At 39.8% G+C, this 25,795-nt stretch overlaps 1 protein-coding gene across 1 annotated transcript in view; it reads left to right on the top strand.

Annotated features, from left to right (window-relative positions):
- The window catches only part of LEKR1 (leucine, glutamate and lysine rich 1), a 123,399-nt gene extending 104,207 nt beyond the window's left edge, over positions 1 to 19,192 (top strand). Inside the window, exons 10-13 of the mRNA XM_074963716.1 lie at positions 821 to 914; positions 12,992 to 13,144; positions 14,277 to 14,576; positions 17,679 to 19,192. Of these exons, the coding sequence (XP_074819817.1) occupies positions 821 to 914; positions 12,992 to 13,144; positions 14,277 to 14,576; positions 17,679 to 18,092 (961 nt within the window). The 3' untranslated portion in view covers positions 18,093 to 19,192. The remainder of the gene's footprint in view (positions 1 to 820; positions 915 to 12,991; positions 13,145 to 14,276; positions 14,577 to 17,678) is intronic.
- Positions 19,193 to 25,795: the final 6,603 nt, after the last annotated feature.

Raw genomic sequence — 25,795 nt, 5'->3', positions numbered from 1 at the left:
CTATGCGTTTCCCCCCATTCTTCTTGTGCACAAGGTCCTGCTGGAAGTCAAGCGGGACAAAGCAAGGGTTATTCTTATAGTCCCCACATGGCTGCGTCAGCACTGGTTCTGCATGTTGTTGGACATGTCAGTAGTGGCCCTGTTGCCATTCTCTCTCCTCATGGACCTGATCTCGCAAGATCACAGCTGATTGCTCCACCCGAGCCTCAAGGCCCTCCACCTAATATGCACACACTTAACATGGAATGGACATGAGAATACATCTTGAAGAACAACAGTTACAGAAAGGTTAGTAACTGTTTTTTACCAACTGTATTACACATTAGTTACTGGCATCATTTAAGAATATGTTTTCTTGTAGTTAAATATTAGCTAAGTTAGTTATGAACTTACTCAGCACTACTCAGTGGTGCTGATTCAAAACTTGTTGCAGTATTGTAATGTTTTGAGTTCAACTAACTGTAACTGCCTTTCTTTTTATTATTATATCCATTATAGTCATATAAAGTTACATGAAAATCAACTTGAGAAAATATTAAAATATTTGCACTTTATATCAAGATATATGGAACTGTAAGCTCATATAATATTGTGTGTAAAACAAACAAACACAAAAAGGCAGATGGCAGAACTACAACAGTATTATATAAATAACGATTACTGTAGTGCCTGGAGGCCCCAGTCAGGATTGAAGGGCCCCATTGTATTATGTACCAAAAAACACAGAGTAAAAGATGGTCCCTGCTGCAAAGGGTTTAACTGCAAGAAAATTCATCTAGGCAGAATACCTCTTTTAGTTACAGGTTTTTGTGGTTTCTAGGGAGTTGACGCTGATTTCTCATCAGAACAGAACAGAGCAGCTGCAGGAAGCATTAAGACAGAAGATTCTGAATGAAGATAACTGGAGGGAAAAGGTGATATTGTGTTTCTAGTTGGTACTGTTTTTATTTGTTTTCTTTAGTCCTAGTCACTTGTCAAGAAACTGTGTATAGAGCCAGATTTAACTTCTCCAGTCCAAGCATGTCTGGAGTATTCCTTATGCAAAGTTTTTAAGTGGGTAATCCCTAGACAGATTAAAGGTTGAATGCAAAAGATTTTGCTATGATCATAATGTTAATTTTTCAGCACTTCATTTGTAAATGAGATTGACCATTGTTGGAGATGTGGAGAGAAAAATGCCTTTCCTAAAACACTGGGTATAGCTGCATCCAATACCAATATATTTTAATACCCCAAAGAAAACTATAAAAGAAGAAATAATATCCAGACAAACAAAAGTTTTTGCTCATCAACCCAGCTATGCGTAACTGTAAACGCAATAACAACTAACCAAGTGGACTGTTTTATTTAGCATATTGTGATTTATGAGATGTTAATTCTGGAGCTTGACAAAACCAGATTTTTGCACCTTTTTATGCTTTTAGTCACAGCAAATAAGTTGAGATGCCAAAGAAACAAACAAATTCAACTGAATTCTTACCATACAATTGGAAATGACTACTAGATAGAGTTTAATATCATGCTCATTGCTCGGGGCAATAGAACAGTGAAGAGGTGATAATGACTGTTGAAACCTTATATTCCCTTTCTGAATTCTGTTTTTGAAACATAGAGTTTATTGTCCTCTTAATATGAGCCCATAACTCCCATTAATATATCATTGCAAGTTATGCACATGCATGGAGAGGAAAATGGACCTCAAAACTAGTCATGTCATCTATAGAGTCAAGGCTGGCAAAAGCAACACTTATTTTCAGTTTAAAGGTTTACCTTAAAGGAAATAAGAGTTAGGGAAATCCTGAAGTGATGGGCACAGAGCTAAGAATACAGGAGTGCAGAAGGAGGTTCTATTACTGATTCTATTTCTACCTCTTTTAGTGTCTGCGTCTTTAAAGGTGTCCTTTGCCATCTCTGCCAAATAGTCATCTGCTGCTGATGCTGCTGTTGTTTTATACTTGCCCCCCCCCCCCCCCGCTCCCCGCAGAGTAGAGACGTGTGAAAGTAAGGACTTCTTTTGGTGAAATTTACTGTGAGAACTGTCTCTATTGCATTTCAAGTGATTTTACCCTCCTGCAGTTGAACTTTTCCATGAAATGGCATGACATTGGTTATTTTATTCATTGAATTATACAGAAGTGTGAAAAACTACTTTCACATAACCTTTCTTTTTTCTTATTTTTGAGTGGTACTAGGATAGTGACCAACTCTGACACTTTTCTTTTGTGAGGGAAAGAGAAGGTGTGAGGCAGAGTAAGAATCTTGTTAAATACACTTAGAGTTTTTTGATAGGGACAAGGAGAAAAGTGAAGTAAAGATTGCATATGAGGAAAAGGATAGTTAGCAGAATGGGGCAGGCAGAGCTGATTGCTCTGGGTAAGTTTGGGAATAAATTGCCCTGGCAGAGGAACAGGCTTTCTGATGTATGCTTCCCCCCCGCCACCCCCCCCCCCCACACACACACTGTGGAAAAGAGATTAGTCATGGTTCTGGGACACGTATATGGGCTATGTCATCGTGAAAGTAACTCAAGGGCACACAGAGAGGTATATTCAACTCTACTTATGCTCCCCAAACCTGTTCTGCACGAAGAGAAGAGAATTGCCTATGCAAAAAGCCAGTAGGTTCATGTAGTGTATGGACTACAGCAGGATGGGGCAACATTAAGCACCTCTTCTAACACAATCCACAAGCTGGATCCCTTCCCAGAGTTTATGCATAGTCCTAGCATTACTGACACTACTTGTGTTCCCCACAAAGAGAATCACAGGACTTAAGAATAGGAATTGAAAGCTTAATAAAACAATATCAGACAGGAGCAGCAGCAGATAAGGTGGGTACTGCTGACAATTCAGAGAATAAATCATGGTTCAGTTACAGACCACGCTGTATGTGGAGTATATAAAACTAAAGTAATAGAAATGAAAAGGGGGGGGGGGGGAAATGTCCTGCTTCTACCTACACATGGCTAGGTGAATGTTATGTATAAAGGATCAGCCAAATACAACTTTCACATTTTCCAAGTTTACCCCCGTTCAAATGTGAGATCCCAATTGAAATAATACTTTCCTCATGGCCTGCTTGAAAGAGTAAAAAAGCAGTAAAATACATAAACAAACATGCACATCCCAGCATAGTGAGACTACCTGTAGGGCATGCAGTAAATCAGCCTCCCTTCATATATAAAACACTCAATAAAACAGCTTCCTCATTGCAAAACAGCATATAAAATACATATTAAGCCAGCCTCAACACTGGAAAAATCCATTAAAAACTAGGTATGGGGAAACTTTCAGAAGCTTTAAAGTTTGATTCAGATAAACATCCATAAGTCAGCATCAGGGCCCTTCATACCCATCAATCCTCTTTTCTCCAACAGGTTCTTTGAGACAGTACTCACCTCTGCAGGATTCTTGCCTTCTTACCTAGTGTTATCTTACTGGGGGGGAAGACTCCATGGTATCTTTTGGGAGTGTATTTTCTTTTCTCCGCCTCTGACAGCTGTGAGGAAAAAGTATAAATTAAGCTTTGCTTATCCTCTTCAACACATGGGGAGGCTAAACTATTTAGGTAATCTTAAAAAAATATCATGGTATGAAACCCAGCCAACTTAGCCCACAACTTGAAGTTGTAACTACAAAAGTACACTGGAATTTTTACCAACAAAATGCCTTCATTTCATGTACTTATTTTAAATGTCAAAAAAATTTCATTTCAGTTCATCGGGATTTATTATAATCCACATAATTGGACAAGATTTTTCAGTCCTTTTAAAATAAATATATACTTGGTATATAGATCCAGACTGGGGGGAGTATTTCCAGCTGATTTTTTTAAAATATACACATACCAATCAAGTACATTTACAAAAGCATATTTGTAAGTGTTATTTATATCATTCCAAAATATTATGTTCAGTCAATTAGATTTTATCCTCTACCCATGCAAAAGATCTGTATGTTTTACCATATAATATACTAAGCTACCCATGCAGAGTCGTACTAGGATTGCGGTCTAATTCACAAACTGTAATACTCTTCACGTGCTTGCCCTAATCTTACTTCACCATCCCTTCTCTCGCAGTAGTCTCTGGAGTCAGTGGACATGGTACTATGCCCTGGGGCTAGCATATAACCTTTTGTAACCCTGACCCAGATCATGAGGCAGTGGAGAACTGGAGACCAAGACTGGAATTTTCAAAGGGGCTAAGAGAACTGACTTTCAATGGGATTTGGATGCTTAACTATCTTAAGCCTCTGTAAATATCCAGCCCATTTTCTGACCAGCACACCTTTACACACACAAAAAGGTATTCCAGGCAAAGAATAGTCACAATGAATTCAGAGATCAAGTGGGAAGGAGGCACCATGTTGAACAATAACTTTGAATTTTCTGACTCAAGCCTTAAACTTTTTTGTAACTATGATTTTCTTTTTTTGGTTCAATATGTAAGCTATATTTGTGAACTCTATTTAGTCTCAACAAAGTTTTTGGACAATTAATAATAATCTGTTATATCTCTCTTAAAACGTTTTAACTTCACTAGTACAGGATATAATTTTAGTATGAGGTCACGCAGTTTGCATAATCAGAATTTGTTGTGCAGCTTGACATAAAAACTAGATAAAAGACTAGTACAAATAAGAGAGAGCAATTATATCTTTGCTAACATAGCCATTAAAATTTGGTGAAAGTCAAGTGCTCTGAAAATGCTCTCATCAGACAAAAGAATAACTAATGTGACATTGTCACCTTTTTTAGGGTCATTGTGCCATTGCATAGGCACAAAGTGTTCTTTTAAAAAAATCCTATAAATCCGAGTTTGAACAAACTTCAGAAACTTAAATGAAAAAAACTTTCAAAAATTTGTTGTTTAAATTGTTATTTGGTTTTTAATTGCTTTTGGGTACACAAATAATCAGAGACTCAATAATTGTTATGTTTCAGAGTAGCAGCCGTGTTAGTCTGTATTCGCAAAAAGAAAAGGAGGACTTGTGGCACCTTAGAGACTAACCAATTTATTTGAGCATAAGCTTTCATGAGCTACAGCTCACTTCATCAGTCTCTAAGGTGCCACAAGTACTCCTTTTCTTTTTGTGAATAATTGTTATGCAACTAGAACAAGAACTTTGAAAAACAATTGCCAGTTTACTCATTATTATGGATATTAGTTAATTTCAACTGTTCCTTAGATGTGAAAATGCAAATTAAGATGCATTTTTAATCATCAAAAATATTTCTAAGAGTATAATATTGTCTATTGTCATTTCAATATCTAATCAAGTAAACTCCTACAGCAGGCTTTATTCTAGCAAAACCTGCTGTAATTAATAGTTGTGGTATGATTTTCTATAAATTGAATCCTAAAACTCTTATTTCTAAGATCTAATAAACTAGGAGATAGGTTTTTGATACTTCTGTGATGCCACATTTAAAGCTGTCTCATGATTTTATAATAATAATATAAAATTCTATTTTCAGGGTCCTGTAGTGCTTCAGTATACACTGACTCCAGGCTAGCACTGGATATGAGTTTCATGGCCAATTACAGAATTTTTAACGATTTGGTTAAAAAAAATTGAAACATTGATTGAGTTTTTTTGTTAGAAAGGAGGACCATATACACCATCTTCCCCCCAAAAGCCCACGAAAGCTTATGCTCTAATAAATTTGTTAGTCTCTAAGGTTTCACAAGTACTCCTGTTCTTTTTCCCCAAAAAAGTGTTTAGTGGTTTTTGATAGATATTTAGCACCTGAAATTAGATAATTATAGCAAAGTGCAGTCTGTAAAGCTGATAGGTTATGCAATTTTTTTAAGATTAAGAAGTTAACATACTACTGTGTATTTTAATATAATATTTATAATCATTTAACAAATTGCAAGAATGTCCATTAGAACTATGCTGTGCATAAAGACCATGTTAGTGCACGGCTTTAGGGTATTTGTCACAGATTTGGGTATATCCAAATCTTCCTTCAGAATCAAACTTCCATTTAAAGAAATTATGAACAAATTTTCAAACTTAAGCTGCTAAATAGGTGGCCTGATTCTAAGAAGTTCTGCCACAGCTGGGCCTCCTGTGGAATAACTGAGAGCTGTGGCTGCTCAGCACCTCTGTAAGTCAGGCCACTTGTTTAGGTGCCTAATTTTGGATTTAGGTGCTTTGGCTGTGAAGTTATTCTGAATGCAGACCACCAGTGCAAAGTTCTCATCTTAAATCTGCAGACAGAATGAATCAACAGCTCTGAGAGAGATGTGAGCTGCCTCCTTCATCTCAATGGGGTGTTGTATCTATGATTATTTATGATTACAATTTAAAGGTGATCTGAAGAGTGGGGAAAACGAGACTGAATGATGACTCCATACCTTAGTAACTGTGGTTCTTTGATGATTACCTGCATAGGTTCGCATTCTTAATCCATCCTCATTCCCAATATTTCAGAGACTTGCAACAGATTTTTGATTTAGTGAAAGTGGAGACATGCAGGGACATACATAGGGGTGCTCATGCAGCCCCAATGGACACTACTGTCCAGAAAGTTCTGAGCTTGCACACACAAGACATACATATATCATCTCAGTGAGGGCCATGTGAGTTATTATCTCAAATACCCAATTACTATGAAAAAAGAAAAGGAGTACTTGTGGCACCTTAGAGACTAACAAATTTCTTTGAGCATAAGCTTTCGTGAGCTACAGCTCACTTCATCGGATGCTCAAATAAATTTGTTAGTCTCTAAGGTGCCACAAGTACTCCTTTTCTTTTTGTGGATACAGACTAACATGGCTGTTACTCTGAAACCAATTACTATGGTAAATTATTATTCATTGGCAAAGCTGAGTGGGACAGGCTGAATAATAAAGTGTATGTGTAAGAAAGAAAACTTAAGTATTTTGTATTTTTTAATGTTCAGTACATGGCATATTGGTAATACAGTAAAAGCCTCATTTTCCTCCAAGTGATTATATACATATATGTTCCAGTGTAGGAGTATGTGTGCACAAGGCACTCTAGTACCAGCAGGGAGAGCATGTGCCCCCACTGTCCTCATGTACTGAGCCAAGAGTATAAAGGGGCATGGCATCCGCCTCCATGGCAAGAGTTGTAGCTACCCACTGCTCTTCAGCTTTGAGTAGCCAACCTTTAGAAAAGAGATTTGTATCTTATTTGTATATTGTAGTTAGGTTTAATATTTGTGTAGTATAGATTAGCTAGGCTAGGTAGTTAGAAAACCCCCAGAATAGAGAACTATGGAAAAATCCCCAGGGTTCAAGCAACATGCTATGTACAGGGGGGTCATGATCCCTGTTAGTGATAGGTTTCAGAGTAGCAGTCGTGTTAGTCTGTATTCGCAAAAAGAAAAGGAGGACTTGTGGCACCTTAGAGACTAACAAATTTATTTGAGCATAAGCTTTCGCTTATCCGATGAAGTGAGCTGTAGCTCACGAAAGCTTATGCTGAAATAAATTTGTTAGTCTCTAAGGTGCCCAAGTACTCCTTTTCTGTTAGTGATAGTTATTAAAGCTGCCTAATTTACGTAGGTGAGGGATATATGTCCTACTTCTACCTTCTTCCCAACAAGGATGAAGAAGGGGAGGGATCTTCACCTTAAGATGCAACTCCTGGAAAAGACTGTGTGTTGCTCTTCAGAACTTGACCACAAGAGGACAGACAACAGAGTTCAAGCCTCAGACTCAGTACAGATTGTTCTATGAGCTGAGACCTCTAGGAGATCTAAGCTTCCCAGACACCGCCAATCAGCATAATTTATAGTAGGCCCTTTTCACCAGATCTTGTCGGCTTTGAAGCAGTTATTTTGACATTTGAGTTGAGGACTACAAGCTAACCGTATCACACCTTCCACTATTTGGAAAGCACCTCCCTCTCTTTTTATGGTACATGGATAGAGATTACTTTGGACAAGTCAGTGCTCAAACCGTAAAGGAGGGATATGTCATCCAGTTCACCTCCCTCCCTTTCCGTAGTCTACCTTTCCCATCTCTTTTGAGGGACCCATCTCACAAGACTGTTTTAGTTCAGGAAGAACAGTCTCTTTTGGAATTGGGACCAATACAAACACAGAGGGTAAGGCACCTATTTCCAGTACTTCCTGATTACCAAAAAGAGAGGTGGTCTTTGACCCATTGTGGACCTAAATCAGTTCAGTTTTCTTATCAAAAAATTAGTTTCAGGATGGCAACCCTTGTATCTATTATCCCTTCCTTAGACATTGGAGTGCTCCCTTTGTTTGGCAGGATGCTTACTTTCATGTGGCAATACACCCTGACCTCAGAAAGTATCTTTGATTGATGTCGGGCAACAAACACTACCAATACATGGTACTACCCTTCGACCTATCTTCAGCTCTAAGGCTGTTCACCAGGAGTATGACAGTGGTATTGGCACATCTGCACCATGTAGGTGTTCAAATATTTCCCCACCTGGATGATTGGCTAGTTTGGGGAATGTGAAGCACTCACATCCAACACAGCATCCTCCTCATCAGACATCTATTCTCTCATCTAGGCCTAAAACTGAATATAGAGAAATCAGCATTACAACTGATACATTGAACATGTTACATAGGAACAGATGTAGACAGCACAACTGCCATGGTTTATCTTTTGATGGGCAGGTTTCAGTCCATAGTCTCTCTATCCAAAAGCCTCAAGTCCAACCTAGGGACAACACAGTGCGCTGTATCTACAACTATTGGCCTCATGCACATACGCGACTCAGCATGCCAGACTTCACCTCAGATGGCTACAGGCCTGCCTTCACTCAGTATATCATCCAAGCAGACATTCGCAGATTTGCATACTTGCATGAGGGCTTCAGTCTTTGGATTGGTGGTTGGACCCTTAGAACATATGCAAAGCGTTCCTTTTCTACCAGCAGAACCAACTTGTAACAGAAACGTTCACCCATCTGGTGGCAGCCAGGAGCTGAGCCACAGGACCAGGAACAGAGCCCCAGGCATGGGTCCAGCGGCAGCCAGGGCCCTGTGTGTGGGGCTGGGAAAAGAGCCCGGGCCCAGATCCAGCAGTGGCTGGGGCCCCACGTGCGGGGTTGGGGAAAGAGCCCTGGGCGCGGGTCCAGCAGCAGCCAGGGCCCTGCATGTGGGACTGGGAGCAGAGCCCTGGGCAGGGGTCCAGCGGCAGCTGGGACCCTGCATGCAGGGCTGGAAACAGAGCCCCAGGTGCGGGTCCTGCAGCTGGGAGTTGGGACCCCACGTGCGGGGCCAGGAGCAGAGCCCCAGGCACTGGGACAGCAGGGCCGGGACCCTGCACAAAAATTGGGGGTGCTGCAGCACCCCCTGCACCCTTAGTTCCTTTGCCTATGAGAATACAGAGGATGGCAGGCAAACTCTAATCTCTAGACACTTTTGATATGTCTTGTACTGTCTTAGTGGACTCAACATCTGATTCCATATGGAAGCAGAGATTCGTAATGGAAGGACGAAAGAATCTTAAGTCTAACATGCTAGTGAAAATGGATGGTATCTCTTTAAGACAGAGTCCAGCCTTGGAATTGGTAATGATTAAGTATCTGAAAACTGGTAAACAGGCTAGTGTCTGTGTTGATGCAAATTACCTGACTGACTGCCATGAGAAAGACTTGCCCATAGCCCTGAGCAAAGAGGACACACCTGGCCAGTCAATGGATTCTGTTACGCCAAAGAGCTCAGATTTTGACCCTCCAGAATGGGGAGGAAGGGAAAAACTAAACCTTACAAATAAAAGCCACAGGTTAACCCTAAATTGCCAAAGCTCCAAAGGTATTGAGCAGAAGGCGTGGCATGACAAAAATGATTGTAAATGTACACTTGTAATGAATTTGATGTTAATATTAATGCTAATTAATTCTTATGACTAATGTGTTGCTAATACCAAGAACTGTAAAAATGTACAATGTGCCTAATCTTTTGGAAAAACCCTTGAACATGTTAACAGTGATACATAAGAACACACTTTATGTTAAAAGGCCTTGTGATATTGATATTTCACAGTTATTGCCTGTAACTAGTCTTGAAACTGTACACAGGAGAAAAGACATTGCAGACCTAATGTGCTGTATAAGAAGGGAAACTGAGGCACACTACCATATTGCTTTCCTGGCTAAATGCCAAGATTCTACACTATGAAAAACATTAGTATTTACATTAACTTGATGTTAATTGGGTTTCCTGTGTTTACCCTGTTTCTTAGCAGTTTGTCCTGAATTTGGCATTCTCAGTTGTGACCCAGGAAGGCACGGTTACACAAGGCAAGTCAGTGCACCCCAAACTACAATCTCTGCACCTCACAGCATTGATGATCTCTGGGTGAACAATGAGGAGAGAGTTTGTTCCTGAGATGTCTAGGCCATTTTGGTGAGCAGCAGAAAGGATTCCACCACAGCCACACATGCATTAAAATGGAAAAGGTTTTCAATCTGGGTGGAATCTCACCAATTATCACCAAACAGCACAGAGACTAGATATATACTATACTGTCTGTTACAGCTGAAATCCTCTGGCGTCTCTGTCAGTTCAGTGAGAGTCCATCTAGCATCCATCTCTGCAGTACACCCACCAGTGGATGGGTATTCTGTCTTTTCACTTCCTTGGTATCCAGATTTTCAAAGGGGTGAATTCCCTTGTACTTTCCTGTATCTGATCCAGTATTTTTATGGGACCTGAATGTAGTATTGTCTTGCTTGATGGGCTCCCCTTTGAACCTTTGGCAACAACATTTCTTCCACTGTTATCGATGAAATAGTATTTCTGGTAGCAGTTACCTCTGCACAGGAGGTGTCAGAGCTACAGGCACTTTTAGCTGATTCTCCTTTCACATATTCCACAAAGCCAAGGTCCCTCTTAGTCTGCATGCTAAGTTTGTGCCTAAGGTGGTTTCATCATTGCATCTCAACCAGACTATTCATCTTCCAGTGTTCTTTCCAAAGCCTCATTCTTCCAAGGATGAAGAAAAGCTTCATAAATTGGCTGTCCAAAGGGCTCTGGCACTTTACTTGTACTGCACAGTCTTTCAGATCCTCTCCCAAACTCTTTGTATCCTGTGCTGAGAGGATTAAAGGGCAACCTGTTACAGCCCAGTGTATTTCATGTTGGATTTCTGACTATCGAGCTTTGCTATGTTTAAGTTGGCAAAGGTATGTCCTCCACCAAGGATAACAGCCCAATCCATTAGGGCTCATTCTACTTCATCAGCCTTTTTGAGCAACGCCCCTGTAGTGGACATTTGCAAAGCAGCAACATGGTTGTGTGTACGAGCCTTCTCCAGACACTACTCTATTACTCAAACTTCCTGAGATGAGACTTCGGCAAGTCAGTGTTAGTCGCTCTTCAAATAATGTGAAGTCCCACCCCCTGTCCGGAAATTTCTGGTGAGTCACCTCACAGTAGAATGTGTCTGTGCACAGTCACCTGAAGGAGAAAAAACGGTTACTTGTTGGTACAGTAACTGCTGTTCCTGAGGTATGTTGTGCACATAGACCTTCCATGACTCTCCCACCTTCCCTGCTACTTCAGGTACGATATCCTGGCCAGGTGAAGAAACAGAGAGAGAGACCGTGGCCAGGCCCTTTTATATCTTTGGCTCAGTGCACAAGGACAGTAGAGGGTACATGTGCTGCTTGCTGGCACTGCTAGCAAAAGTTGTTGTTTGAGAGTTCATTGGGCACAGTGAAATGCATATGTGCACAATACATTTTGAAGAACAACAGTTACTGCACAGGTAAGTAACTGGGTTTTGGTGAAGTGTATTGGTTTTCAACCTCAAAAAATAATAATATAATGAGCAGAGGTTTACTTGCAGGTGTAAGCCTTGCTGGCAAAATAGTCCTCCTTGTTAACCCAGCTAAGGGTTATATAATCTAGCATTACCACAATGAGTTACTCTTTTTTTTTTTCCCCAGAAAGGAAAAGTAATAGTTTGGTCCAACCACCTCTGTGTCCTTCCTCCACACTTCATTTCATCTCATTACATTTAGAAGGATTATTCAACAAATCCCCAACCCACTAGGGAATATCAGATAGTGCAGAATATGGCAGCCATTTGTTCAGTGGTGCGTTTTTCAGGGAGCAAATTAGACCTGTGCTGCAACATCATCACTCACTTATGATTCATTTTCATATGTAATTCAAGAAGTTGTTTTTAACCTCTTAAGCCAGGGTTATGACTGTCCGAAAGAGTGCTTCTCTCCCCATGTGATACCATGGCAGGTGAGGTCAGGTGAGGTTCTCAAGCTAATGGCTTCTTGGTTTTTAATACGAAGAGGCTGGTGGCAAAATGGCTTCAGCTGAGAAATTGTCTTTCCCCCTGGTCTGCTGATCTTAAGAGCAAAATGCAAGGCCTATCTGTTTTCCCAGGCTTTTGAGAAGGGGGTGATTTAGGATGATGTGTGTGAAATTAGGTATTGGGTTATTGGTAGTCTTGATGAGCTATTTAGATAAGGAAGAATTTGTAGTTTCTGATTTACTTCGTAAAAATGTGTAGTTGTTGTTACAGTACATGAGCCCCAAGAGTATATAGATATGCATATTTCCAAAAATCCAAATGTATACTTAATGCAAAGTAAATGATACTCTGTCTACTGGGGATGGACATGATATCATTCCGATTTCTGTCTAGGGCCAGAAAAAGTAGCGTCAACATTTTGTGGGAATTTCTCATTAGTTTGCCAATCTGGAGGCCTGATCTTGCAAAATGGTGTCTGTCGCCTATGGGGAGCTGAATGCCCTCAGATTGCTGTGAAGTCAGTGGAAGTTAAGAGCTGGTAACACTGCCAGTTTTGCATACTCTACCGTTTCCAGTAATTCAGATGTATATTGGATAAGCATCCAAACTTTGGAAATGTATCTGAATTGAATTTGAACTTCAAACCATTTGAGTCTGCTAAACCTTATATTAACTAAGAATATTCTCAGTGTGAAAATGCTATAAGATAACTTGGTATATTTTATTTAAAAAACAGTGCGTTTTCTTATCTAGATGGAAATTGGTCTAGCTAAAGACCAAACACGACACACAGAAGAGATTTTCAGGCTCAAAGAAGACGCTAGAATGGAACTAGACATTGAAAGACAAAAGCACCAAGAATTAATAGCAAAATATCAGAAAGATCAAGAGGAACTACGGATGAAGGTTTGGAGCAATTGAAAGGAAGTTCGTGTTGCAACAGTAGATAATATACCTTAGAGACAAAAAGGAGTGGGGTGGGGGAACCTAATCCCCTTAGATTGTGTTTCTTCATCTAGATAGGTTACTAGCATGTCATTACACTTTCTCCCTGTTCTAGTATATAGAGTACATTTTGTATTATTTGAAATGGAACAGAGCAAACACATTTTGCATATAGCTATTTCACTTAAAGGTATTATAGGATAGATATTTTTGCATTTACTCAGACCCAGATTTCTCCTAGCTATAGTTTTTTGACATGTTGATTTTTCGTGCAATGTCATACAATGGGCTAACTGAATTAAAAAAAAAATCAGACTATATTTCTTACACAATTTATTTAATTAAAAGTAAAATCAAAGCCCTGGGACTACTCTGAACTATACTGGGCTGGCATAGAGGTATCCTCAGTGGTTTCTCCCTCCTTACCTGAGTTTAGTGTTTATTGGACAAAGCCAAGTATTGAGTCCATTAGTTCTCCCTTTATCTATGTTAATTTCTTTCATTCAATACAATTTTCTATTCCTTTCTCTTTTCAGATGTTTTTCTAGCCAGGTAAACCACCAGTTATCTGAATCCTATTTATCCAAATCTGAGTTTTCCAAAATTCATATAAAAACTGAAAATAGTTTTCCAAAAGTTTTAGACATCCTTTGAGACATTTGGAGAATCAAGAAAGGGATTTTTATTATGTTTATTTCAAATGCATTATGTTAAGCCAATGTTTTAAACAGTTGAAAATAAAACATTTTATTTTCATTGTATCTATATATTATTTTTTAAAAAAGACTATCTACTTGCTCTAGAGATTGAAATTGAGATTAGAAATCAAAAGACTTTTTCCCATTTCTAGCACAGTTTCACTATTTGACCTTAGGCAAATCACTTAAATCTCTCTGTGCCTGAGTTTTCTTACATTTTAAAAGCACTTTGACATCCTTGAAGGGTATTCTATAAGTCCAAAGTAGTGGTATTGTTCATTTATACCTGTTAGGAGCTATACATCTTCACTTTCAGAGCTCCTTTTGTCTAGTATCAAATTCTACATAACCAAATAAATAATTGCAGGTGAACTAATGTACGATTTATCATACAGATACCTGAATTAATATCCAGTGCCATCAACAGCCTAAGGATGGAAGTGGGAATTCTTAAAAACCAGCTTCAGGAAGCCCAGGTCAAACTTACAGAGAAAGATGGAGATAAGGAAGAAGAAATGCGAAGCCTTAAAAAGCTGGTTACTAAGCTTGAATTTCAGCTGAAGAAGGAACAGAACAACAGTGATTCATTATCAGAGGGCATGAGGAAAGAAATTAAAGAGAAGTCAGATGAACTGGAAAAATTAACCCAGGAGCAAGCAGAGCTGATTCAGAATTTGAGTCAGGCTCAAGAGGAGGTAGGAACTTGACCAAAGACATGCCCTGCTACATTTAGTATTAAATATGTGTGTACTATTCTATTATCATGTTACAAACGTGCAATTTAGATCAATGTAAAAAAAAGTGCAGACTTTTAGAATAAAATAAAATCTTCAACTCTAGTGTGTTAATTTTAAAAGTCTTTAAAATGAATAATCTGTAAATCAAATGAAAAGCAAATTTTATGAACAAATTTTGAAATAATTAGTGTGAAAACCCCTGATAGTGCATTATTACAAGAATACGCATCCCTTTCAGGTCCTTGAAGGCACCTCTCCTTCCACCTCATGTTTAACAACACTCTAGAGGTATAATTTAAAGGAACCCTGGATTTTTTCAAAATAGAAAACATGGACTATTACAAACACTTTAAACATGATAGTAATATTCCATCTAGCAATCTTATTCATATTTGAGATAATTAATTAGAAAAAACTTGTACTTGTACACCATGGATATGGGAGTGCATAAAATGTTTCACAGAAATCAGTTTACAACTATTCTGCATACAAGAAAAAAAGCTAGCTTTTTGGATAATTTTTTCACAATGAATAATGCAACCAGTGTGAATAATGCAAATACGCACAGACAGCCATTGCCTCTGTTGCATCAAACAATTCCAAACATTTCTTCTTTTTCTGTCCAATATTTCTTGTCTTATGAAATCCTAGACACAATAGGGATGCATTCCCTGCAAGCAGTCTCTTTTGGGTACATCTACGCTGCAATAAAAGACCCGCGGCACGGCTAGGGCTAGCTTGGGTCAGCTGACTCTGGTTCGCAGGGCTCGAGCTGTGGGGCTAAAAATTGGGGTTGGGCTGGAGCCTCAGCTGAGAAAACCTTCCCTCCTCACAGGGATTCAGAGCCCAGGCTCCAACCCAATCCCAAACGTCTGCACTTTGCAGCCCTACAGCCTGAGCCCCAAGAGCCCAAATCAATTGACCAATTGACTCACAGCCCATAGGTTTTTTACTGCAGTGTAGGCGTACCCCTTTTTGCTTTTCTTTTGTGAGTGATACTCAGGTGAGGCCAGGCATGTTGATGTGGTAAACTTGGCTTACTGTGCCTGCTTTGCAGGCATTTTTCACTGTCTAGACCTATCTTTATAAAATTCTACTACTAAAGTGGTCATTTTGCTTCTGAGAAAATGGGACCTGAAGGAGTAGAGCTGGAACATTGCAACATCTTGTATTTATAGCTTGGTGGTCTGTTTTCTGCCAAGTTTGAAACTGTCTTGATTATTTCCCATTTTATGCCATTTCAGGGTAGCCAACTTTTCATCCTTGATATATGTTTGCTATCTCAGCCTTTAAATCTTCTATTACCTCCTTTATTCTTTAACAAATTGGTTATATTGCTGTGATTTTGTTTTAGCTAATGAAGGTCCCTTCAGTCCTCAGAATGACTGAACCCAACATTGACCACATCTTTAGCTCTGTTTCTGCCATTTTTTCCCTCCTCATAATGTCAAAGTCATCTCATATTTCTGCAGGCCTTTTTGCCTAAAGTCAGTTGCTCCATTCAGCTGCACTCACTTAAATCTGATTGTTTACAGCATAGGATTCTTCTCCCTCTCTTCCCTTTATACTGCTGCACTATGTACAGATCTTTAAGTGGTGGCATACTGATCTCTCTTTTTGTCCCATATCTAGTCATAGAATCATAGAATATCAGGGTTGGAAGGGACCTCAGGAGTGGTCTAGTCCAACCCCCTGCTCAAAGCATGACCAATCCCCAATTTTTGCCCCAGATCCCTAAATGGCCCCCTCAAAGATTGAACTCACAACCCTGGGTTTAGCAGGCCAATGCTCAAACCACTTAGCTATCTCTTCCCCCACTCTATTCTTGTCCCCTCCCCTTTTTTCCTTTCTCCCCTCCCTTTACTTCTCTCTTCACCTCTCTTTCCCTTCCTTCTGCTGAAATTCTATGAACACCCCATTTTTGGGTGATTGGATGGTGACACGAGAAGTACTTTAATCATTCTTCATCTCCTTATTTCTTTCTCCTTCCTTCCCTTTCTCCTTGTCTTTTCCTTCTGTCCCAAGAACAAGCATCCCCTTCTTCTCTCCCTGGGTGGAGATGGGGAGAGGTTTGTGATTGTAACTCAGGGATACTTCCTCTTGTTCCCGTTTCCTCCCGGTGAGAATGAAAGCAAATTGCCATAGTGATGGTGTTTTGAGGCGAGTAGATTGTCATTTCACTCAATGCAAATCTAAGACTTTGTGCATCCATAGGTCACTGGCTTTGGAATGACACAGTGAATATCAGAACTGATGGGGCAAATTGCTGAGTCTCATATAAAAATTCATTAATTCAGTCATGCTTGAAAATAATATAAATGTGACAGGAAAGGTGAAAAAATGTAGTTCTCTGGTTTTAAAGAAAGGTCAAATATGAAAAAAAGCATTTTCTAACCACTCACTGTACAAAATAAACTTCCTTGAAGTGTTTTACTGCTTCAGCAGATTAAATGTTCCACAGTATTATTCCTCAGTAACTTTCATAAATTGTTACTTGACAATTTCACCTTTTAGAATAGATCTTATGCAAAGACTGCAAATAAAACAGAAATGTCCCAATAGCATGACTAAGTATAGCTATAGAAAACATTTAGCATGATTTTAACAGTGGGAGCAGCTTGAGATATGGCATATGAAAGTCGTATTTTAGCCACCGAATGCCTATGTAATAGCATTCTACTAGCAAGAAAACACAATCTCTCTCCTGCTATCCATCTGAACTATTCAGACCAACTCATCCACAAGTCTTTGAGCCAAGTACTGATTTGATTTATGTAGTCATTTTAAAGCAAATCCTCACTTGTCAGCAGGTCAGGTTATGCCTCATTGTGTTCCAAGTACAGTGGAATGGTTTTGAGCCCAGACAACTGAAAAATTAGAAGATTGGGTATCTGATTTTTTTTTTGTAGTGTAGTCATAATTTTACCAACTCACCCTGTATGTGAACATATACCCTCTGATCACCGGTACCCTATGTTTGAGGAGTTCAGTAAGCACCCAGCATCTATCCCTTTTAGAGTGATGGTGTTTCATAAAGAATGTGTTTCTTTCTATTTGCAGAACTCTCTTCTCCAGGAAACAGTGCGTAGAGAGTGTGAGGAACGCTATGAGCTAACTGAAGCTTTGACTCAAGCTAGAGAACAAGTATTTGAACTGAAGAGGCTCAGTGGAAACTTCCCACTGTCACAATGTTCACTCAGTCAGGGCAGCCTAATCTCCTGTGCTGCACTGGTCAGTAATCATGGACAGAAGAGCCTTACGAGCCCAAACTCTGGGAAAGGAATCACACACTCAGGCCTGTGTAGTATTTCAAGAGCTGCTAATGCACCAGCCTTCAATAAACACAAAAGCAGTGGTAAAGTGGGTTTGCCAGCTCTAACTCCACCACACCCTCCCAGGGAAAGAGCGTCTTCTGTGAATGAATCCAAGAACAGAATAACTGCAGTTATAAGAAGACAACTGAGTCAGCTCTGATGCATAAAAATGTTCAAGGACAGTACATTGATAAACCATGAAAACCATTTCAGTGCATTATGTGGTCACTTAATTGTGGTCCATAGGGGCAAAATGGTACCAGAAAGTTAACCTTTCCTGGCAATTAGCATATTTCTATTTTTTTTTTTTTACAATTTAAAATTAAGCTAATATCTGTTATGTAGTTATATTTTACAAGGCAATCATGGTTGCTTATTTTTTGTTCAACAATATAATGGAGTTAAAATGCTACATGTATTTCAAGGTGAGAAATATAAAAAGAAAAACACAGTACCCCTCCAAGAGGTGTTTTCAGCAAATCTGGCACAACTGTAATTAAGATATTTGAAAAGCTCCAGAATTATTTCACCAAACCATCACCATGTCCTGGTCTTCATATTTCAAATTGTATCCAGTTTAACTCCAGTGCCAGTTAGTGCTGTACAAATGTAGCTCAAGCATTAAGGGACAGATTTTGACCTCCTTTCATTGAATAGTAACATACTTGCAAGTAGTTCCATTTCAGCCAATGGGATTGACTGTTTTTGCAATAATTTACTACTCACCATGAGAGAAGATGGCAGAATCAAACCCTAAATAATAGACAAAATATTGCAGGGAAGCAACGTCCCACCCATTGCTGTCCCACTCCAGTAAAGGAACCAGAACCCTTAGGTAAATCGACATAGCTCCACTGAGGTCATTGAAACGATGCCGATTTAGGCTAAAAGTCTTATGGGGATCTTTTAAAATTCTTCCTTTAAGAGAAATGACTTACTATGTATCAAAATTAAAACCCAGTGTCCCTAGGGTATACACTGTTCCAGTTACTTTTTCCATAACTCAGGACCCCAAGTGATGTGACAGCTTCAGTAATGCATTGACCCAAAAGCCAGCAGGTTCGGTACTGCCTCAGTCTGAAAGATGTGGCCTTTTGATTTTCGTCAAACCAACATCATCATATTGAGCTACCTCTTTTCAGTTTGAGGTGATCCTTCTGCTTGTACATAGGGGCATACGCTCAGTTGTTACACAACAGAATTAACATTTTCATTTTACTACCGTGAACTTGGGGCTGTGCTTTTTTCTGGAACATACCACAGGGATACTCATTTAAAATAAATAAATAAACCTAGCAGTCTGTGTTAGTTTGATGTGATTGGGCTAGTGCTCTATGGTAGCCTCAGATTTCACTCCCTGGACCACCAAATCCTTGGAGTGTTCTGGGACAGTCACTCACACTTACCTTTGTGTGTTCCCAGGAGAGTTCTGTTCAGGCTCAGATTCAGGTTGGTGGCTGTGACATGAACTAAAACCTCATGGGAAGGAGATTAAACTTGGAAACTTTGGAGATTCTCAGAACGGTAATCAGCAACTAGAGGACTGAGAGGTTGCATGATCCTTTTGAAAGCTTCGGAACTGGACACACTGTTCTCCTCTAGTCATATTGTTGTTCTTCACAGGACACTTTAAGTGCTAGCCATGAGACACTTTTGTAATCACACACTGGATCTTGACCTCTAAATTTCCTGGTCCTGAAAAGATCACAGTGTCCTAAAATGACTGTAGTATTCCATGAGAGACAAGCTGGGTGGGGTGATATCTTTTATTGGACCAACTTCAGTTGGTGGAAGGGATAAGTTTTTGAGCTTAACAGAGCTCTTCTTCAGGCCTGGAGGAGAAAAGTAGAGCTAGAATTAGGCCAATGCTGAGCACTTCTATAAATTCCCACCTCCATTTTCTAGCTCTATATGCAATATATATATATATATATATATATATATACACACACACACACTGTTTTACTGGAATTATTTAGTTACGCTGTGACTCATATATGGACCAGATCCTTCAGTCTTTTATGCAGGCAAAACTCCCACTGACCTCAGGGGGAGTTTTGCCTGCCAAGGAGCAGTATGATTAGTTCACATCTCAATTATAATCAGAAAGGGTCAGATCTCCATGGCCAACTGAGTTCTGCTTGATCCAGGGCCTGAGGAGTGGCAGGAGAAGCCTTTCCACTTCCCTGAATGTGCGACTAAACGGGGAGACTCAGGGCTGCTGTAAAATATGCCAGCTTACTTTCCCATATGGACTACTTCACCAACCAGAGATCACCAGAGCGCAGTGAGAGGAAAGGGAAGCGGAGGCTACGTATAGCACCACCTATGCTAGTTTTATGCCGCTTGGAGATCCCCCTACATCAGGGGAATCCTTATCTCCCATACTAAGGCAGTTGTCCATTCCCTTTGTGCTGCTGGAGCAGTGCAAAAGAGACAGAGTCATAGTCTGGGATCTGGTCCCCTGGTCTGCTGTAAAGTAGATGTAGCTTCATAGACTATGAACTGCAGAGTCATAAAATGTAAAGTAAGAAATACCAACATAGAATGAGAACAATCATTGGAGTAAAGTAGTTAGCACTGAGAAAACATATAAATCACAGATCAAGGAGCTGGTCAAGAACAGAGTTCCTGGCTTCCTTTTCTGTCCTTACCTCACAGAAATCCAGAACTCTCTGCTAAGCAATGAAACATGTCAGGAAATCCTGCTCAGTGATGCTGAGGTTTTAAAGACAACATGACAGGATCGAAATTAATTTCACAGAGCAGAACAATGGGAGTAAAAAATGTAATAGCTAATGCATTTCTTTTACTTGGCTGAAACTTACCAACAGAGGGGATAGCACTAAAAATGTATTGTAAGGTCCCTGATTACATCAGTGAGCCATGGTGTCGGCTGGAGGTAATACTTCTGTTAAAAATGATGGCGTTTGTGAAGTAGATTTGTCCGAAGAATGTGGCTTGTACTATTATGTATCAGACATAATGGAATACTGAAAAAAATAAGTGTGCTTTGGAAGGGCTGTCTAGTTCCTCATGCTTCAGGGCATAAACCAATCTTTCACCAATATGGGTTAGGGAAAAAAACTTTCCTGTGTGCAGATTATCCCATAACTGCCTACTGCAGGGTTTTGTGTGTCTGCCTCTGAAGCAGCTGGTACTGGCTGCTGTCAATGACAGCATAATGTACCTTAGAGCAGAGGTCCAACCTCACTCACCATACCCATCAGCAGCCTCATGAGTCAGGGAGCACAAAGTTGGCATACAGCTTCTCCCTCCCCCAGGTCCTATACCAAGCACAGTTCAGCTGGACCTGATGATCAGGGCCAGTAAATGACTGCTTTGCATGTAATTTTTAAATACGTGTAGCTCTTGGTATGAATTAGGAAATGCTTCATTTGTCCTTCTAGGCCATGTTCTTGATTTTTGGCCAAGCCAAGTGAGGTCTTACAGACAGAGAAATGCTGTCATGTTAAGTGTAACATGATACCTTTGAACACTGCATCCCGTGCATTTCAGCCGTTTGGGGAATGAGCTAGACCTCAACAGGCAGAACACTGTTGATTTTGGTTAAACTCAGAAGAGGGAATGGGGGACACATGGAGCCCCTGACAGAGCCATCAGCTTCAACTACCTCTGTAATTGTCTGTAGCTCAGTGAACCCGTTGATAAGAATGGTAGGGGAAAAGGATTGTGTGCAGCTGGAATGGGGGTGGGTGTCAACACAGAGCCCCTGGCATGGGGGAGCAAATGGGGGAACCCTGGTATGGGGAGAGGGGTCATGGGGGCACATAGGACCCCTGGCATACAGGGAAGTGGGGGGGGGGCACACAGGGCCCCTGATATAAGGGAGGGGAGGGGGGCTGCAGGGGGTTCCTGCAATGGATGGGGATGAGAGGGTGGAACATAGGGCACTTGGGTCGGGGGCGGGGGGGGGGAATGAATGTACAAGGAGTTCCTGGGATACAATATGCTCAGCCTAAAGAAGCAACAAAGTACAAAACCCTCTTGTTTATTAGTGCCTTGGGATTCTCAGTACATTTTTGGGAGCACTCTAGTGACTTTTTTTAACTCCTGTAAACTCAGCCCATTTTCACCCCTCCAACCAGCTGTGTTGCCTACTTCATAAAAAGCTAGCCCCCTCTAGCTGTTGAAGGCAGGGGAAATCATGCCATTGACATTAATAGGAGCTGAAGCAGGCCCAAAGCATCTGCTGTATTTATCAAAGACGCCGACTTCCAGTCCTATTAGGGGGTCACATTTTTTTTTATTTAAAATCCTTTGCAGCAGATTTTACAAGATAAATGTTGCTTTGCCTCATATATGAGAGATGACAACTGAGCCTTTCATATCGTGCCTGGTTATGATGTGGGATCCCAGTCCACTTCTAGTTCTTTCCATGAAGGAAGAAAGTTGACTTCAGAAAAAGTGGTCTTTGTATCTTAGCAGCATTAAAAATACATAGAAATAGAAACTGGAGCCATGGCGACTATGATATATTGTTAAAGGGTATGAATTAGGAAACAAATGCTAGACATCTTTCTTTTTATTCAAAAAGAGCTGTGCTCTGAGGTACAGTGTGGTCTAAAATCTAGATCTGGCCCTTAGCAATATTTTATAAGCCTTGTCCTTTAAAGCATGCGTAATGATGTGAAAAGGTACTGTGTATTTGTAATAAGAGGAAGAGAACAGGGTTAGATAAGGATGAAATTGGGGAGATTTCCTTTCTTTATCGAAAACCCTAATCTTTGAGAATAATTATTTAAAATGGGGTTTAACCACATTAGGCCTAGTTGTTGTTAGTATTATGTTTCTAATTGCTGTAGGTAGTTTAGGTTTCAGCCTTCCACTATAGCCACAATAAACCCCATAAGCACTGATATTGGCACAAACTAACAGAGTCTAATCATGCTTAGCACTTACGTGGTTTTTCATCCTCAAAGCACGGCACAAAATTAATTTTAATACTATAGTAAAAAGGACTCTGAAAGTGACTTGTTGAGCAGATTCTAACACTGGAAATATAATTTGTGTGATGGAAAATCTGAACAGCTGGCACTGCATTGCAAACTGTTCCCAGATAATGGAAAAAAAAATCATCTTCCAAACAAGTGTGGAGCGTTCCAGCATATTATTTTTTGCCTGCCTCATGAGATGCCCTTCTATCCCTTCAAAACAAATAGGCAACAACCATTCCATAGTTGCAGTTTTCCACCTGCAGCCTTGTATTACTGGTGAATGAAGGGCCCTGCCAGGATGTGACTGACTACTTCTTCCCAATGAGCTCAGGGACAATTTTTTTAGTGTTCCACAACAGCAAAGATTCTGCTATGTATAACACAGGTCCCATTACATGGTAATATTCTTCCTGCCCTGCAAACGGTGTACATGTGTATTTGACATTATATATGTACAGAAGCATTTTGGCTGTATTAGCATTACACTAATGTAAGTGGACAATCAGTGATTCATTTGGTATTTGATGCAGTACAAATAGACACAAGCAGCTACAAGTATATATAAGGCTCTTTTATAGTGCCTTCCTTAAAAGAAAAGTCTCCCTGTGAAATGTGCCCCCCAAATTAAAATCCAGTGTTCCTACAATATATACTTTACTCTGACAGGACAGAAAGTTCTTATTGTGGGCTCCATAACTCATGACCCCAACTGGTGTGAAGGCTTCAGAGATGCATCTGGTATAAAAGACAAGAGGGTTGGACCTGCCTCAGTCTAAAGAGGTCCACACAGTGTCTTATCAATGCAAATTATTACATACAAGATGAAAACAGTGATTCCTGGCAGTCTGAAAAGTCATATGATGAGCCAGTAAGTTTTTGTTTGCTTGTTTACCTCCTGAGAGGTCAGCTATCCTGAGATCTGAAACAAGGCTAACCAATTAGATTGGCTTAAAAGAGGTCAGTATTTACCTCTTAGATCAATAAATACTGACATCACTAAGCTAATAGCAACTTAATACAACATGATACAAAAATGACTGATGATGTCAAAATACTGTCATGATCATGATCTATTGATTGTAGTCATGTATCACTACAGTACTGATTGTCCTGTACTCATTAGCATAATTCTTTATTCTTTTAGAATAATAATGTATAGTACTACCACATATGAGACACTACGTATAGTACAATTACACAATTCATTTATCACACCACTAAAAAGTAGTATATTCACTTAACACATTCTACCATAATGCATAGTTAATTACATTTTGGAATATCAATGTGCAGGTCAACTCTGAAATATGTGTTTGAGAGGCAGCTAAAAGAGACCTACCTTTCATCCCTGTGCAAGTTTTCTTCTGCATTTGGAATTATAAAGTACTAACATTTTCATCATTCATGAACAAAACAGATTTTCTTGCAGAGGTTTTCAAATGTAGCCCAGATTCACTGGCAGTACATTACAAAAAATACAAAACAAGGCCCACGAATTCTGAAGATGCTTCCATTGTGAAGATTGTCTAGTTTTACTGACACATTTCTATGCCTTCTCTCTAAGTACCACACCAGTCCTCTTCAAAAAACCCAGGTAACTCTTATATTTTTGTGTGAGTCATAGTCCAGCACCTGTTACAGTATTAAAGGACATTATTTTCGCAAGTTACACAGCAGCTGCCATCTCTATCTTAGTCTCCTGGTTACCTGCATGCATTCATTTAGTACGGCTACGCTGAATGCTTTAAAAGCTATGTAGATATTTATATCTTCTAATGGAAAACGATGACTTAATGGGGACTTTTCCAAAGTCAAGTTACTGGAAATATACACAAAGCATAATTTGAAGCCATAAACTTGTCCAAACCAGTCTTTACACACCTATATTGGCCATGCATCAAGAAAGGATCCAGTAAACTATGGCACAGCAGATGCACACACCTACATATTGTTTATTTCCAACACATGCTATCATATTGATTATTCCCACACTAAGGTGTGGTGCAGGATCAAAGTTTATGGCTGGAAACATTTCAAAGTCTTTGAATTACTCCATCGATATAAAAGTTGAAGACCAATTTTGTGTAAATAGGGATTTGATTACTTTACCCACACAGAAGGCCAGCTGCAATGAGCAGCATGTTAAAAAGCTTTTTAACAATGTAATAGTTTTTGGACAAAGTGCTAGAGGGTAAGATTGGGCATATAGGTCAGAAGACATAAAGGGCATGATTTTTAAGAGACTTACACCTGTCCTATGTTGAGGGCATATTTTTGTACCTGCAATTAACGGTAGGCACCGGTGCTGCCATGGAGACAAATTTAGAGCCTGATTCTCCATCACACCTGTCCACATCAGGAGTAACTGCTGATGTTGGAGTGAAAGCAGCGTAGAACCAGAATAATGATAGCAGAATCAGATCACAGTTGGTAAGAATTGTGCCAGCAAGAAAGTAGACAGCTATTAATGCTGCTTGGCACACATTAAATGGATTAAAAACTGGTTGACAGGTCTCAAAATGTAACTTTAAATAGGGGACTCATCACTGAGTGGCTGTGTTTCTAGACTGGTTCTTGTCTCTCACTATTGAACATTTTTATCAAAGGCCTGGAAGAAAATATAAAATCATGACTGATGAAGTTTGCAGATGACACAAAGATTAGGGGAGTGGTAAATAATGAAGGGGACAGGTCACCGATACAGAGTAATCTGGTTTAACATGGCCAAATGGAAAGTTCTATATCTAGGAATAAAGCATGTAGGCCATGCTTACAGGATGGGGGCACTCTAGCCTGGGAAGCAGTGACTCTGAAAAAGGCTTTGGGTCATGGTGTATGATCAGCTGAACATGACCTCCTTGTGCGACTCTGTGGCCAAAAGCCCTCATGTGATCCTTGGCTGTAT

Source organism: Natator depressus, chromosome 9, assembly GCF_965152275.1.
Source record: "Natator depressus isolate rNatDep1 chromosome 9, rNatDep2.hap1, whole genome shotgun sequence".
NCBI lineage: Eukaryota > Metazoa > Chordata > Testudines > Cheloniidae > Natator > Natator depressus.
This window is presented reverse-complemented; position numbering and strand designations above follow the sequence as displayed.